Raw genomic sequence first — 17915 nt, 5'->3', positions numbered from 1 at the left:
AAGTGGAAAAGTTTGAGATGATCTCTGAAGAGCTTTTGTTGCGGTTCTTCGAACTCACTATAAAGACCTTGATTGTAGGTAGATCTTGCTTTTTGTTGGGGCCCAGTATTATTCTTAAACCTTGTTTGCTGTGGGAGACTTTTCCCTCTTGGGGTTCATGTATCTTCATTGGATTCAGAGACTTGTGAGAAAGAGATGGGAGCAGACAGGAGAGATCTTCAGTTCAGGAGCAAAGAGACGCTGACTTCAAACTGTTTGTACAATTCAGAAAAACCCAGGTTGCCAAGCAGGTTAGTCATGTGACTAGCTGGTCTCACCACGTCTTGGATTGGATCACCTTGGCAGTCTCTGGAATGCTCCTCTTACACACAATACCTGGTGATTAACGTCCATTGTGGGTTGAATGTGTCAGGGAATGATCCTTTGTCCTTCCAATCACCATCTGTTAATATGTCAATGTCTTTTCCAGCCACGGTTGATCTGTTTAACAAGTTCTTTCTTCACTCCAGTAACAGTTTAATTTTGTCATTAGCATTTATTTTAATGTGGCTCATATTTGGCAGGTGGGGGCCTAGTATGACAGTGAGTAGTGAGCTGGTGAGTTACAGTAAGCTGAGGGGAATGGAGACGGTGAATTACAGGAAGCTGAGGGGAATGGAGACGGTGAATTACAGGAAGCTGAGGGGAATGGAGACGGTGAATTACAGGAAGCTGAGGGGAATGGAGATGGTGAATTACAGGAAGCTGAGGGGAATGGAGACGGTGAATTACAGGAAGCTGAGGGGAATGGAGACGGTGAATTACAGGAAGCTGAGGGGAATGGAGACGGTGAATTACAGGAAGCTGAGGGGAATGGAGACGGTGAATTACAGGAAGCTGAGGGGAATGGAGACGGTGAATTACAGTACGCCGAGGGGAATGGAGATGGTGATTTACAGTACACGGGGGGGAATGGAGATGGTGAATCACAGTACATGGGGGGAATAGAGTCGGTGAATTACAGTACATGGGGTGGGGGAATAGAGTCGTGAATTACAGGAAGCTGAGGGGAATGGAGATGGTGAATTACAGTACACGGGGGGGGGGGGGGGGCGGGGGGGGAATGGAGATGGTGAATTGCAGTACATGGGGGGGGGGGGAATGGAGACGGTGAATTGCAGTACATGGGGGGAATGGAGACGGGGAATTACAGTACGCCGAGGAGAATAGAGACGGTGATTTACAGTACGCTGAGTGGAATAGAGATGGTGAATTACAGTACGCCGAGGAGAATAGAGACGGTGATTTACAGTACACTGAGTGGAATAGAGATGGTGAATTACAGTGCGCCGAGGAGAATAGAGACGGTGATTTACAGTACGCTGAGTGGAATAGAGATGGTGAATTACAGTACGCCGAGGAGAATAAAGACGGTGAATTACAGTACATGGTTGGGGGGAATAGAGACGGTGAATTACAGTACGGGGGGAATAGAGACGGTGAGTTACAGTACGGGGGCAATAGAGACGGTGAGTTACAGTACGGGGGCAATAGAGACGGTGAGTTACAGTACGGGGGCAATAGAGACGGTGAGTTACAGTACGGGGGCAATAGAGACGGTGAGTTACAGTACATGGTTGGGGGGAGTAGAGACGGTGAATTACAGTACGCTGAGGGGAATAGAGACGGTGAATTACAGTACGCTGAGGGGAATAGAGGCGGTGAATTACAGTACGGGGGGAATAGAGACGGTGAATTACAGTACGGGGGGAATAGAGACGGTGAATTACAGTACGGGGGCAATAGAGACGGTGAGTTACAGTACGGGGGCAATAGAGACGGTGAGTTACAGTACGGGGGCAATAGAGACGGTGAGTTACAGTACGGGGGCAATAGAGACGGTGAGTTACAGTACATGGGGCGGGGGGAATAGAGACGGTGAGTTACAGTACACGGGGGGCAGGGGGGAATAGAGACGGTGAGTTACAGTACACGGGGGGCGGGGGGGAATAGAGACGGTGCATTGCAGTACGCAGAGGGGGAATAGAGACGGTGCATTGCAGTGCGCAGAGGGGGAGAGTCGGTGCATTGCAGTACGCAGAGGGGGAGAGACGGTGCATTGCAGTACGCAGAGGGGGAGAGACGGTGCATTGCAGTACGCAGAGGGGGAGAGACGGTGCATTGCAGTACGCAGAGGGGGAGAGACGGTGCATTGCAGTACGCAGAGGGGGAGAGACGGTGCATTGCAGTACAATCAAGCAGGCTGCTTTGTCCTGGATGGTGGTATTGGAGCTGTACTCATCCAGGCAAATGGAGAGTATCCCATCACACTCCTGACTTGTACCTTGTAGGTGCTGGATAGGCATTGGGGAGTTACTCGCTGTGCAATTCCCAGCCTCGTACCTGCTCTTGTAGCCACTGTATTTATATGGCTGGTCCAGTTAAGTTTCAGGTCAGTGGTAACCTGAGGATGTTGCTAGTGGGGGATTCAGTGATGGTAATGCCATTGAATGTCAAGGGGTGGTGATTAGATTCTCTCTTGTAGGTGATCATCATTGCCTGGCACTTGTGTAACATGAATGTTACTTGCCACTTATCAGCCCAAACCTAGATGTTGTCCAAGTCTTGCAGCATATGGACACGGGCTGCTTCAGTATCTGAGGAGTCGTGAATGGTGCTAAACATTGTGCAATCATCAGCGAACATTCCCACTTCTGACATTATCCACTCGGCACTTCTGGCTGAAGATGGTCGCAAATGCTTCAGCCATGTCTTTTGCACTGACGTGGGTTTTGTCATCATTGAGAATGGGAATGTTACTGGAGCCTTCTCTTCCAGTTAGTTGTTTAATTCTCCACCACTATTCGCGACTGGATGTGGCAGGATTGCAGAACTATGATCTGATCCATTGGTTGTGGAATTGCTTAGCTCTGTCTATAGCATGCTGCTTCTGCCGTTTAGCATGCATGGAGTCCTGTGTTGTAACTTCATTAGATTTGCACTTCATTTTTAGGTATGCCTAGTGCTTCTGGCATGCTCTCCTATGCTCCTCATTGAACTAGGGTTGGTCCCCTGGCTTGATGGTATGGTAGAGTGAAGGATATGCTGGGCCATGAGATTACAGATTGTGGTTGGATACAATTCTGTTACTGCTGATGGCCCACAGCCCTTCATAGATGAATTTTGAGTTGCTTGTTCTGTTGTGACTCTCCCATTTAACACGGTGATCTTCAGTGTGAAGACGGGACTTTTGTCTCCGCAAGCACTGTGCAGTGGTCACGCCGACCAATACTGTCATGGACAGATGCATCTAAGTACAGGTAGATTGGTGAGGTCGTGGTCAAGTAGATATGTTCCTCCTGTTTGTTCTCTCACCACCTACAGCTGACCCAGTCCAGCAGCTTTGTCCTTAAGGACTCATCTAGCTCGGTCAGTAGTGGTGCTACTGAGCCACTCTTGGTGATGGACATTGAATTAAGTCCCCCACCCAGAGTGCACTTTCTGCCCTTGCAACCCTCGGTGGTGCTTCCAATTGGTATTCCAACATGGAGAAACACTGATTCAGTTGTGGGGATGGCGGGGGGTGGGGGGCCATTAGGTGGTAATCAGCTGGAGGTTTCCTTGCCCAGGTTTGACCTGATGCCATGAGACTTTATGGGTTCTGCAGTCAATGTTGAGGGCTCCCTGGGCAACTCCCTCCCCACTGTATATTACAGTGGGACAGGACATACCCAGAGATGGTGATGGAGGAATCTGGGACATTGGCGGTAAGGTATGATTCGATGAGTATGACTATGTCAGCCTGTTGCTTGACTGGTCTGTGGGACAGCTCTCCCAACTTTGGTACAAGTCACCAGATGTTGGGGAGGAGGACCTTGCAGGGTTGGCTGGTCAGGGTGTGCCATTCACCATCCAGTTTTATTCTTCAACTGCTTTGTCGTGGTTTGATACAATTGAATTAGAATTAGAATTAGAACATTACAGCACAGTACAGGCCCTTCGGCCCTCGATGTTGCGCCGACCTGTGAAACCATCTGACCTACACTATTCCATTTTCATCCATATGTCTATCCAATGACCACTTAAATGCCCTTAAAGTTGGCGAGTCTACTACTGCTGCAGGCAGGGCGTTCCATGCCCCTACTACTCTCTGAGTAAAGAAACTACCTCTGACATCTGTCCTACATCTATCACCCCTCAACTTAAAGCTATGTCCCGTCGTGTTTGCCATCACCATCCGAGGAAAAAGACTCTCACTATCCACCCTATCTAACCCTCTGATTATCTTATATGTCTCTATTAAGTCACCTCTCCTCCTCCTTCTCTCCAACGAAAACAACCTCAAGTCCCTCAGCCTTTCCTCGTAAGACCTTCCCTCCATACCAGGCAACATCCTAGTAAATCTCCTCTGGACCCTTTCCAAAGCTTCCACATCCTTCCTATAATGCGGTGACCAGAACTGCACGCAATACTCCAGGTGCGGTCTCACCAGAGTTTCGTACAGCTGCAGCATGACATAGTGGCTCCGAAACTCGATCCCCCTACTAATAAAAGCTAACACACCAATAATTGAGTGGCCTGTTAGACCATTTCAGAGGGCAGTTAAGAGTAAACCAGATTACTGTGCATCTGGAGTCGCATGTCATAGAAAACATAGAAACCTAGAAAGTAGGAGCAAGAGTAGGCCATTCGGCCCTTCCAGCCTGCTCCGCCATTCATTATGACCATGTCTGATCATCCAACTCAGTAGCCTGTTCCTGCTTTCGCCCCATACCCTTTGATTCCTTTCGTCCCAAGAGCTATATCTAACTCCTTCTTGAAAACATACAATGTTTTGGCCTCAACTGCTTTCTGTGGTAGCGAATTCCACAGGCTCACCACTCTCTGGGTGAAGAAATTTCTCCTCATCTCAGTCCTGAAAGGTTTACCCCGTATCCTTAGACTATGACCCCTGGTTCTGGACTCCCCCACCATCGGGAACATCCTTCCTGCATCTACCCTGTCAAGTCAGCCAGACCCGATCAGGATGGAAGATTTCCTCCCCTGAAGCACTCGGTGAACCGTATGGGTTTTTGTGACAAACTGGTAGTTTCATGATCATTATTAATGAGACTAGTTTTTTTATTCCAGATTTATTTATTAATTGAATTTAAATTACCCCCGCTGTCATGGTGGAATTAGAACTCGTGTCTCCAGAGCATTGGTCCAATCCTCTGGATTACTACTCCAGTAACATTACAACCAGCTACTGCCCCTGAATCAAAAGGACTAAGCTATGATGAGAGGCTCAGTAAACATGAAGCTGAGGAGCCTAGGGTTGTGAGGGTGCAGGATCTAACTGAAGTATTGAAAATATTGAAGGGAATTCACAGGGTTGATGGGGAACAATTTTTTCTTTAGTACTTGCATCCTAGTTTGATGGAATCTAATTTCTTGCTGCAGAGGTTTAACATGAATTAACTTTGCATTGCTTGAGCCTAAGGCACAAAACCAGCTGTGATTTGGCTCAAGTAGCTCAACTAATCTAGAGATATATGGCTAAACCAGCTGTGCCAGATACATGCAAGTCTATACCCTTGGACGTCAGGGAAAGAGAATGGGGGCTATACCAGGCTGAACAACCAGAATGGTAATGAGTAAAGGTTTTGCTTCAGACACTGGGTGAACACCTCTTTTCTTCCTTCTAAACAATTTTTAATCTAGTTTGCTAACCTCACTCTAATTCCATGTCTTTTAGTTTCCTGCCATAATCTCCTGTTCGGTACTTTCAAATTTTTTTAAAGTTCATGTTCACTAACTATTTCTGCTGTATTTCCACCATCTACCATATTTGTTACCTCCTCAAAGACAGACCGTGAATCCATTGTTTTTTTGTGAAACTGCCCCACTAATAGTTCATGGCAAAGGCAAGTTTTACATATAGCGCTTGTAATAAACCTCAAAGAGGGAAACGAGCGCCTGAGAGGCGCCTCAAACGTTAGCACTTGATGTCCATGTAATTATAGAACCATGCTCATGTGTCTTTAAAAATAAGTGGATTAGCAAAGAAGATGCAGGAGGCATTGGATGCTGCTATACAACAGGATGATGTTTGCCATTTTGTTGCATATTTTTATTCAAAGGTAACAATGTTCTGTGATATTTATATGGCCAATGTTTGCTTGCATATACTGCCTGTTCATTGCTGGCACCTCTTCTATTGAAAGAAATGACTGCTTAAATACTTTGTATTCAGTCTCCTGCTTTTTCTGCTTAGATCTTGCCCCAATGTACCAATGTGCGATTATGGATTTGCCAGTCCTGCGTGAGGATTTGCAAAAAATAGCTATTGGGATTGTGATAATTGCACTTGTGCAAGCCCATTTGGCCAATCTTAGTTCATCATCATTGAGAAAGACCTGAAAGTCCCTCATTGCTGCATCCATTTGGTTCTTGAAATGATTCCAAGGTTTTCACTTCCAGTTCCCTATCCTGGAGCGCATTCCATGCATTGATTTCTCTTTGACGAATAATTTCCTAACATCAGTCCTAAATTTGCCTTTTACTGGCTTGATCTCAATTGCCCTTGTCTTGCTGTGAGAATTTACTTTTCTGGATGTTTTGTTTATTATCAGGTCCATTAGGCAGAATGTCCAGTGAGGAATGTAAAACTGGCAGCTGAGACATGTCAGTGATGTTGGAAAGGGATTGTGGAGCCACCTGCTCTTGCTCTCACCTGAAGAAGTTTGCATAGCGCAAGATCCATGTGGGGGAAAATAGTTTTGATTAGGGTAGCAGAGCTGGCTTTCTAAGAAAAGTTCTAACAACAATTATTGATCCCTGAAGGTGAGAGATTTCCCACAGTCTCTGTGTGTGCTGTTGGGAGGCGTGAATTGATGGACTATGTTGAAGTTTCTTGTCCAGTCTTTATTCTTCCAATTTGAAACAAAAACAAGCTACAAGGAAGAATGTTACCCTGTGTGAATAGGACTTCAGTGTTTCATCTGGACTTTGACTTGGCTTGTAGTTTAACATTGGCAATGTCACCTGTCTTTATCACTGGAGTAATCTGTGATATTTCACTGCTCACACTAGAACAAGGAGGAGGTTATGGCTGTACGGTTTCGGGAAGCAGACAGCATTGCTGCCATCGCTGAACTTCGCCAGCGTATTGCTGAACTGGAAATCCAGGTACAAACAATTACATCCTTGTGTTGTGTATGTTCAGTTCGTCTGTACCAGCCACATCCTGTTAGTTACCTTGTGGTCTCTTTCCCCAGCATATACTCCCAACAATAGACACATTGTAACACTCCCTACCATCCATCACTCTGCTCTCGCTCTATATGGGTCAGTCTTGTGAATTTGCGTCACTGTTGTGGTTGTTCTGTCCCAGTTTTTATCCCTTGCTACAATTTCCCATTGTGTGGCAGCTCCTTATTGCATTAGAACATAGGAACTTAAGCTACATAATTGCTCCATCCAACTACTTCATTTTAATAAAAGCAAAATACTGCGGATGCTGGAAATCTGAAATAAAAACGAGAAATGCTGGAACCACTCAGCAGGTCTGGCAGCATCTGCTACCCTAATCTCCGAAGAAGGGTCACTGACCCGAAACGTTAACTCTGCTTCTCTTTTCACAGATGCTGCCAGACCTGCTGAGTGGTTCCAGCATTTCTTATTTTTACTTTATTTTAATGCCTGCCAACGCCAGAGCAAGATTGGTCAAGGCGCAAGAATTGATAGTCCCCATAGATATGAGTTTGTGACAGTACCAGTGTTACCGCCAGTTCTTCAGAAGTGTAAGTTACTCCATCAGAGCCACTTGAACCAGTGGTGTCTCTGCATTGAACAAGGAGCTGCTGCTCCATTTCCATATCCTCAGAGATTGTACTATCCCAAGTCAAGGAGTAGCAAGCAATGGATGCACTTCCCTGGTGTCAAGCCCCTGCATAAGATGCTTGAGCTCAGTATACCTAAGGCTAGTAGTTTATATGAATTTGATGTAGCTAAATCTGAAATTCATGGAAGCTAAGGAGAAGGACCATTGGAAAGACATTGCTCTCATCTAGCTGACATAAATGGTTCTTTCTCCTCCAGTGCTGTTCCCATTCCTTTTAAAATTGCCTCTTCAATCCTCTTCAAAAAATCACTCTCAACCCCTCTGTCCTTACGAAGTATCACCCACATCTCCAGTTTCCCTTTCCTTTCCAAAGTCATGCTGTCATCTCCCAAATGCATGTCTGAAACTCCAATTTGGAAACTAATTGGGTTCTGCCTCTGCCACAGCACTGAAATGGCCCTAATTAGACACAAGTGACACATTTTGTGATTGTGGTGCATTTTCCCTCTTTGTCCTCCTGATCTCTGCAGGTTGCATAAATTTGTTTTGTATTCCATTGAGTTTAAAAAACTGACGGCGTATCTAATTGAGGGCTTTCATAAAGGGTTTCAATAGGTTATATGCACATAAACTATTTCCTCCAGTGGGGGATTTTAGAACTTTAAAATTGGAGTAAGGTCATTTAGAAGTGAAATCAGGAGGCACCAGGAGGGGAGTAGAAATCTGCAACTCTTCGAATAAAGTGCTGTGAATGTTGGGCCCGGTGACATTTTGAGGAGAGATTGAAAGACGTTTGTTAGCTAATGATATCATGGGGCAAAGGATCAAATGGATCAAAGGCAAGTAAATGGAGTTGAGGTATCGGTCGGCTATGTTCTAATTGAATGGTGGAACAGGCATGAGGGGCTGAACCGTCTACTCCAATTCCTATCTTATGTTCCTACAGTAAGGGGCAGGAGGTTTAGAGAGGATTTGAGGAATTTTTTTTTTCATCCGGAGGGTGGTTGGAATCTGGAACACACTGCCTGACGAGGTGGTAGCGGCAGGAACCCTCACAACATTTAAGCAGTATTTAGATGAGTACTTGAAATGCCATAGCATAGAGAGAGAGAGGCAGAGAGGTTTAGGGATGGAATTTCAGAGCTTAGGACCCAGGCAGCTGATAGCACGACTGCCAATGGTGGAGCAATTAAAACCGGAGATGCTCAAGAGGCCAAAATTAAAGAAGCGCAGATATCTGGGAGAGTTATGAGGATGGGGGAGATTAGAGATAGGGAGGGGGTGAGGCTATGGAGAGATTTGGAAACCAGGATAATTTTAATATTTAGGCGTTGCTTAACTGAGGGCCAATGTAGGTCAGCGAGCACAGGGTGAACAGGACTTGGTGCAATTAAGTTTTGAACGGCCCCATGTTTGTGAAGGGTAGAATGTGGGAGTCTGGCCAAGAGTGCATTGCATTAGTCAAGTCTAGAGGTAACAAAAGCTGTGAATGAGTGTTTCAGCAACAAATGAGCTGAGGCAGGGATGGAATCGGGTGATGTTACAGAGGTGGAAATGGGCAGTTTTAGTGATGGCACGGCACGGATACGTGATCAGAAGTATATCAGGATCGTATGATCAAGGCTGTGAATAGTCTGGTTCAGTCTCGGACAGTTGCCAGGGAGAGGGATGGAGTCATTGGTTAGGGAATGGAGTTTGTAGCGGAAACCGAAGACCATGGCTTCAGTCTTCCCAATAATTAATTGGAGGAAATTTCTGCTCATCCAGTACTGTATGTTGGACAAGCTATTTGATTTTTAAAAATTTTTGAGACAGTGGAGGAGTTGAGAGAGATGATGGTGAGGTAGAGCTGGGTACATGTGTTAATTGAAGCTATTTTTGGATAATGTCGCCAAGGGGTAGCATGCAGATGAGAATTAGAAATAAACATAATATTCTAATTGAAGTCTAACCAATTTTGATCATTTTAGCTGAAGAGGTGCAGTGCAGTTTAAAAATTCAGAAATGTAAAATCTTTGTAGAGTTACAGAGGAAATTAGTTGTTTTTTTTTCACGTGAAACAGTGTAGGACAACTGTTCATGGGTGGAGCAGGAAGGCTTTGTGTTTCAAGTTGCATATATTCCGGTGAGATTTTGCATTCTAAAATCCTGTAACATTTGCTGCCTCCTTTCACTATATAACCTTAGAACTTATGCGATGTCTCACTCTAGTGAGAGCTGATGAGTCACTTGCTACATTCCTGTGTTTAGTATGCAGGCTTTTACTCTGACCACAAATTGCATGCCCTGCACGACTAGGAAATCAAGCTTCACTCATTCCACTGCTTTGTTATGGTACTGACTGGCCAAGACTGAGATCAGAGAAATTCAAATGAATAAGCTATGTAGTCATTTCTTTTTTTTTTAAATTGCAAAAGATTTGAAAATCTGTTTGTGTGTTAGTAAATAGAGAAGTTTAGCCTAAAGTTATCTTTCAAATCTTGACAGTACATGCCATTGACTTGCCCATGCAATGACTTCCTGATTTGAGCAGTAGAATTGAGAGGGATGCAGTAAGAAATTAATCCTTTCCCAATATCTAATAACTGTAGTGAGCTCAAGGGTTGAGATAAACCCTTGTTACCGAATCCGCCTGACTGGATGTATCACATCACCTTGACTTTAGGCAGCAGTAGAATATTAAAAAAAAAATTTGCATTTATAAAACGCTTTTCACAATCTTGGATTGTTCCAAGGTGCTTCATAGCCAATGACTTATTTTTTGCAGTGTAGGAACCATTGTAATGTAGGAAACACGGCAGCCAATTTGCACACAGCAAGCTCCCATCAACAGGAATGAGATTACTGACCAAAGATTGGTAAATGTTGGCCAGGACAATGGGGGAGATTCCTCCTGCTCTTTGAATAGTGTCTGAGAAGGCAGACAGGGCCTTGCTTTAACATCTCATCCGAAGGACAGCACCTCCAGCACTGCAGTGCTCCCTCAATATTGCACTGGAGTGCCAGCTTGGAGTTTGTGCTCAAGACTCTGAAGTGAGGAGTGAACCCATGACTTTATGACTCTGATGTGCAAGTGCTAGCACTGAGCCATGGTTGATGTTGCGCTTGCTCTGTGGGTTAAAGTGAGTTTTTTTTTTCGTTCTACCCAACCGCAGCTCAGAACCACGGTTGTTAAATTCCTACAACTCTTAGTGGTTCACTGCAGTGTTGTGTGTGTTTTTTTAATAAACTGCTAGTGGAAAGAAGAAAGAAGATTTTACACTTTCATAAAAACAGCAAACCAATCAATTTGCTTTTTCCTAGTTAGGAAACTGCAGTTGTCAAGAATTGAACAGGGCCCAGTCCTTGGGAGTTGCTTGATTTTTGGGTGTGAGGGAACTGTCAAAATAAGTGTTAATGGGAATATGTTTAATCAGAGCTTGGAAACTGTATCCAGATCAGTGATTTAAGCTGGGGTGATAATCAGAGGTACTTAGTTTAGTCATTCACCATACATACGTGCACAAACTGAGAGGGAGGAGCTGTGGTGAATTTCAAGTCACGCAAGCATGAAAGGCTACACGACGTAGCATTATTAGTGTAATGGTGTGTGATCAGCTGATAGTGATGACTGAGCTCCAGCACACTTGTGAAAATGAGTATTTATTGGGGTACTGCATATTTCACATCAATATAACACAACTAATTGAGGACAGAAATGACTGAATATTTTCTGAACTACAGTCATTGGTATTTTTATAGCACCCAGTTTGGAACGTCTGAACAGGAGGAGGCCATTTAGTTCCTCGATCCTGTTTTACAATTCAGTGAGATCTTGGCTCCATATGCCCACCTTTGCTCCACATCCCTTTAATACCTTTTGGTTAACAAAATTCTATCAAATCTCCGATCTAAACTTAGCCATTGATTGAGCATCAATTGTTTGTGGAAGAGAGTTTGAAACTTCTACCACCCTTTGCATGAAGAAGTATTTCCTAATTTCACTCCTGAAAGGGCTGACTCTAATTTTTAGACTTTGTCCCCTACTCCTAGACTCCCCAACCAGCAGAAATAGTTTCCCCCAATCTACATTATTTGTTCCTCCTTTGATGTTGGCACTTGTCTGATTGCAGGTCTTGATATTTGCTCACACGTCACAAGGAAATGCAAATGGTGAAAAGTTTTTACAAAGCACAAATGCCATCTTTCTCAAAGGTTTCTATTATTTCTGGTGTGTAAAAGACCACCAGCAACAAGTAATCTGCATCTTAGAAATTACAAAGGACTGCAAAATATATCAAATTTTGTGTAAGTTGCTTCTATAAGTCCAGTTCCTGTTCTAACAGGGAATGTACATTTCATGGAAACATAGAAAGTTTATGGCACAGAAAGAGGCCACTGGGACCATCATGTCTGTGCCAGCCAGTAAAAATGCCACTCAGCCTAATCTCACTTTCCAGCATTTGATCTGCAGGTTATGGCACTTCAGGTGCACATCCAGGCACCTTTATAAATGAGATGAAGTTTTCTGCCTCTACTACCCTTTCAGGCAGCAAGTACCAGACCCCCACCACCCTCTAGGTGAAAAAGTTTTTGCTCGTCTCCCCTCTAATCCTTCCACCAATTACTTTAAATTGATGCCCTCTAGTCACTGACCTCTTTGCTAAGATGAATAGTCCCTTTCCATCCACTCTATCCAGGCCCCTTAATTTTGTGCATCTCAATCAAATAGCCCCTCAGCCTCCTCTGTTCCAAGGAGAACAACCACAGCCTATCCAGCCTTTTCTCAGAGCTGCAATTATCCAGTCCTGGCAACATCCTCGTAAATCTCCTCTGTACCCTCTCTAGTGCAATTACATCCGTTATGTAATGAGGTGACCAGAACTGCCCACAACTCAAATTGTGGCCTAACCAATGATTTGTACAGTTCCAGCATAACCTCCCTACTCTTATATTCTATACCTCCGCTAATAAAGGAAGGATTCCACATGCCTTTTTAACCACCTGATCAACTGTCCTGCTATCTTCAGGGATCTGTGGACATTCACTCCAAGGTCCCTCACTTCCTCTACACCTCTCGGTATGTTCCCAATTATTGCATATTCCTTTGCCTTGTTTGACCTCCCCAAGTGCTCTTCTAACACCTCTCTGGGTTGAATTCCTCACGCCACTTTTCTGCCCACCTGACCAGTCCAATGATATCTCCCTGCAGTCTGCAGCTATCCTCCTCGCTATCAACCATGTGGCCAATTTTTGTTGTCTGCAAATTTCTTGATCATTCCCCCTACATTTACATCCAAATCATTTATATGTACCACAAAAAGCAAGGGACCTAGTACTGAGTCCTGTGGAATGCCACTGGAAACAGCCTTCTAATTGCAAAAACACCCGTCAACCATTAACCTTTGTTTCCTGTCAATTTTGGGTCCACACGCTACATTCCCCTGTATCCCATGGGCTTTTACTTTTCTGACCAGTCTATCATGTGGTACCTTGTCAAATCCATGTGGACAACATCCGCTGCACTACCCTCATCAATCCTCCTTGTTACTTCCTCAAATAATTCAATTAAGTTAGTCTGACATGACCTTCCCTTAACAAATCCATGCTGACTATCCCTAATTAATTCGTGCCTTTCTAAGTGACAGTTTATCCTGTCTTTCAGAATTGACCAAAGCTCCGTAGGCAGCACCTTCCAAATCCATCACCTCTACCACCTGGAAGGACAAGGGCAGTAGATACGTGGGAACACCATCGCCTGCGGGTTCCTCTCCAAGCCACACACCATTCTGACTTGGAACTATATCGCTGTTCCTTCACTGTCGCTGGGTCAAAATCCTGGAACTCCCTTCCTAACAGCACTGTGGGTGTACCTACCCCACATGGACTGCAGCAGTTCTAGAAGGCAGCTCACCACCACCTTTCGAGGGTAATTAGGGAAGGGCAATAAATGTTGTCCTCGCCAGTGACGTCCTCACCCCATGAACGAGTGGAAAAAAAAATTGATTCCAATAATTTTCCCACAACCAAGGTTAGACTCTTTGTGGGGTCATTTTGGCTTTGTGCAACTGTGTACGATGGCCAATTGTGAATCGGCAGCCCGTAAAATGAGCTGCTGATTAGTTACTACCTGGGAGGTCATAAAATGCGCTAGTGAGTCAGAGGTTCTGCTGTTTAATTACAATGGAATATCGTAGCCACTGTTTTGGATTCATACTATCCATATTCATACAGCACCGAAACAGGCCCTTCGGCCCACTGAGTCCGTGCCGACCGTCAACCACCCATTTATACTAATCTTACATTAATCCCATTTTTCCCTCTCATCCCCACCTTCCCTCAATTTTCCTACCACCTACCTACACTAGGGGCAATTCTTTACTATGGCCAATTTACCTATCAACCCACAAATCTTTAGCATGTGGGAGGAAACCGGAGCACCCGGAGGAAACCCATGCAGTCACAGGGAGAACTTGCAAACTCCGCACAGGCAGCACTCAGAACTGAACCCGGGTCGCTGGAGCTGAGGCTGCGGTGCTAACCACTGCGCCACTTTACTTTTAGCGGACATCGAATTGTGATGTCCAGGTGTGGCAGGAAGTAAGTGAGATGCTTACAGGGAGTGCACTCTCTCTGCATATTCTAGTACATTTACTAACAGTGATTCTCAAACTTGGTTCCAAGGACTCCTGCAATCCAGAGAGACTTTCCAGGGGTTCAGCAAAATAGTTGACCCACAGCCAGAGATGGGCTTATGCGAGCCGGGAGGTGGGTTAGCCACATATGCAGCACAGAGTGGGCTTGCTGTCTCACCTAAGAGGGGAAGGTGAATGGAGGAGTGCTGAGAGTAGCACAAAGATTGCCAGACCCACAGTTCCCAAGACTGGTGGTGGCAACCAAGTGAGTTCAGCCTTGTTCAAGAGAGACAAAGTTTTAAATCTTTACTACTTTCTGTTCAGTGAGAAGCATTAACTTTGTTCTGGCCATAGATCTCGGTTGTAGCTAACTGGTTAAATCCTGCCTAACTGGCTGTTTCTGAGGGGAACAGGGAGTGCACCATTTGAAAATGGTGCTTGTAAGCAAATAAAGCTTTATTATGACTGTGATGTTGCTTCTCTTACCAGTGTTTATTTCCGTTGTTGGTTCCCCACCAAAACATCATTTGGAAAGCAGGCCAGTTACATCAAATATCTGTTATTTATATATAAATAAAGTAATCACATTTATATTTCAGCTTTGATATGAACTCAAGGATGTCTGCTGCAAATTATATTCTATTCTATATACCTTCAGTCGATTTTATGTGTGCCTGTGCTCGCTCTCATGCTCTGCCTCATTCTGTTTCTCTATTTGTTTTTGTCTCTTTCTGTGCATGCTTCTCTATCTGTTTTTTTTTCTTCCAACTCCTCCTCCTCACTGTGTTGTGTCTTTGGCTCTGTTTTTCTCTGTCTCCATTAGATTATGTGTGCATTCTTGTTCGTTATGTTGTGGGATCTCTATGATGGGACAGTGTAGAGGGAGCTTTACTCTACCAGAAGCAATAACCCAGATCTCAAAACAGGAAAAGCTGGAAAGGTTGGTTAGCATTTTGAAGAGATGACATGTTTCAGATCACAAGCACAGCTATGCTACCTGCTTTAATAATTGACGGCTGAAGGATAGAATGCTTTCTAAACAAATAATAAATTGGTCCAAAGGGTTATGAAGTTCTCTATTATAAAGGCTCATCTCACTCAACCATTCTTAAAAAACATTGGAAAGAGAAAAGGTGAGAAATGGAAGAATGGTGGCACATTCAGCAGGAATATCCGGGAGTTAGCTGTGGGCTGAAGGGATGTTTGGCCAGTTTTCAGGTTAGATGGCAGCTGACTGCCCAGGCAAAGGCAGATCCTGTTCTTAAAACTACAGCTTGGTCAGCCAGGTGTCACTCCCGTACTGGATGTAAGGAGGGGTATTACTGGGGTGTTACCAACCACAGTCTTAAAATTTACCGGTGCATCGGAACATAGGAAATAAGAGCAGGTGTAGGCCATTCGGCACCTCAAGCCTGCTTCGCCATTCAACTAGATCATGGCTGATCTTCTATCTCAATGCCATTTTCCCACACTATCCCTATATCCCTTGACATCTTTGATATCTAGAAGAGCATTGGTAATCAGTCTGCTGCTTGTCCAGCTAGAAGGACCCTACTGCTTTCGAGGTTATCTGAAAGAATTGCATCCCTTCATTGATAGGTCTACCACTCAAGGTTAATGAGACAGGCTCCCTGATCCACCATCAGCATTGCCGCAGAGGCTTGACTTTGCTCCAAGCTGTGCCCCTAGCCAAGTTGTTCCAGTACAGCTACAACACTGGCATCTACCCAACAATATGGAAAATTGCCCAGATATGTCCTATCCCCAAAAAGCAGGACAAATCCAATACAGCTCTGTCTGTCTACTCTCTATCATCAGCAAAGTGATAGCACTGTCGAAGACACCTTCCATCAAGCGGCACTTACTCAGCAATAACCTGCGCACCAATGCTCAGTTAGGGTTCCACTAGGGCCACTCAGCTCCTGACCTCATTACAGTCTTGGTCCAAACAGGGATAAAAAAAGCTGCATTCAAGAGGTATGGTGAGAGTGATTGCCCTTGACATCAAGGCAGCATTTGACCAAGTGTGGTATCAAGGAGCGTTAGCCAAATTGACGTCAATGAGAATCGGGGTGGTGGATGTCCCGCCACCACTAGCAGCAGCAGCAGTTCGGTAGCAGGTACTAGAGGTTCTGCCTGAGTAGCACGACTGTTGCATATGGTGTGTGAGTATCTGCAGCACCTTCCTGAGCGCAGCATTCAAACGTAATAACCCATGACTCTAGCTGCTGGGGCTATGCAGATACAACAGCAGCTCCAGGTCTATCTATAAACCACTCGTGGCTGGCAGCAGTCCCTGAATACTGAGTGTGTGTTCTCATACCTGGCATCCAGCTAACACTTTCCAGCAACAGTGGACAAAAGCCTGACATGCCTCATTAGTCCCTCATTGGCAATATGGTGGCTTTGAAGGGGTTATTCAGAATCTGAATAACGCATTGAAGGTATTTTTGATTAAACTAATTGCTATCATAGACTGCTGATTAGTCCAATCAGTACAAAATGAAGTTTGTGTGGTAATTGATGTTGAAGAATGACTTTGGAAGTGGATGACTGATCAATTGCTTTGTACGCCAGAGAAATTGGCCAATCATCCTGCAGAAGAAAACCTGAGAGTGAACTTGCCCTTCCAATAATTGCATGATATGATTAAGTTTTAAGAATAGGATTTTGATTTTAGCATTTGTCTGTGTAATAATTTTATAAAGTTTTTTATTTTCCACAGCATAGCTGGCAAGATTTCTTTTGGCAGTGGTCAAAGCGCAGGCACCAGAGAGAATGTTTAACTGTTTTCCTCTATTGCAATATGCAGTTTATTAGAAAACCTTGATTAGGCCACAGCATCCAGTTCTGGATTCCACATTAAAGCAGAAAGGGGAATGAAGATTTTCTAAAATTATACCAAAATAAGGTAGAAAGATACAAAAGATGAGTTGGCTTTTGGCCATAATGGAGAAGGTTAAATGGTGATGACTTTCAAATTTGAGACAGTGGTGAGAAATTATTTCTACTGGTTGTTGACTCAGTAACAAGGGGGCATAGACTGAGGGTCATCACTGGGAGAATGAAGGTGGAAGTTGGAAGAACGGTTTTCACAGAGGGTTATTAGAATAGGGAATGCTTTCCCACAGGGACAACTGAACTGTAAAATCATTTAAGCTGCTTTGTTGTCAGAGCAGGTGATTTTGCTGAAGTCAGGAGTGATGGTTGCCCCTGTCTGGTCCAAGACCAACTAGATTCCACAGTGTTCGTTGCTGTTACCAATTCAGTGTTTTATTCAGATTTTAATTTAAATTCTAATAATTGTGTTATAAAACCACAAGGATTTTACAGTGAGAGATCCAGGGACGGCAGTTGTTTTCAGTAAGACAGAATCTCAGTTTGAGGAAGATGGTCAGTTGGACAGGCTGTAGCTGAGAAGGAAATGGGTTCTGAATGACCTGATTTGTAAAAATAACAGTACCTAAAATGTTTTGTTAGAGAAGTCTATTAACCTG

At 44.3% G+C, this 17915-nt stretch overlaps 1 protein-coding gene across 11 annotated transcripts in view; it reads left to right on the top strand.

The window, feature by feature from the left end:
- LOC137355582 (EVI5-like protein) overlaps positions 1–17915 on the top strand; it is a 335643-nt gene that overhangs the window by 278846 nt on the left and 38882 nt on the right. For 10 of the 11 annotated variants that reach the window (XM_068020857.1, XM_068020856.1, XM_068020855.1 and 7 more), the window contains one exon: positions 7054–7149. In XM_068020857.1, the coding sequence (XP_067876958.1) occupies positions 7054–7149 (96 nt within the window). Of the gene's footprint in view, positions 1–7053; positions 7150–13448; positions 13815–17915 lie in introns of all 11 variants that reach the window. The other variant, XR_010970940.1, reaches the window with a different exon arrangement.

This window comes from Heterodontus francisci, chromosome 43 (assembly GCF_036365525.1).
Source record: "Heterodontus francisci isolate sHetFra1 chromosome 43, sHetFra1.hap1, whole genome shotgun sequence".
Classification (NCBI taxonomy): Eukaryota; Metazoa; Chordata; class Chondrichthyes; order Heterodontiformes; family Heterodontidae; genus Heterodontus; species Heterodontus francisci.
Note: the sequence above shows the minus strand (reverse complement) of the source record. Positions and strands in the feature narration are given on the sequence as shown.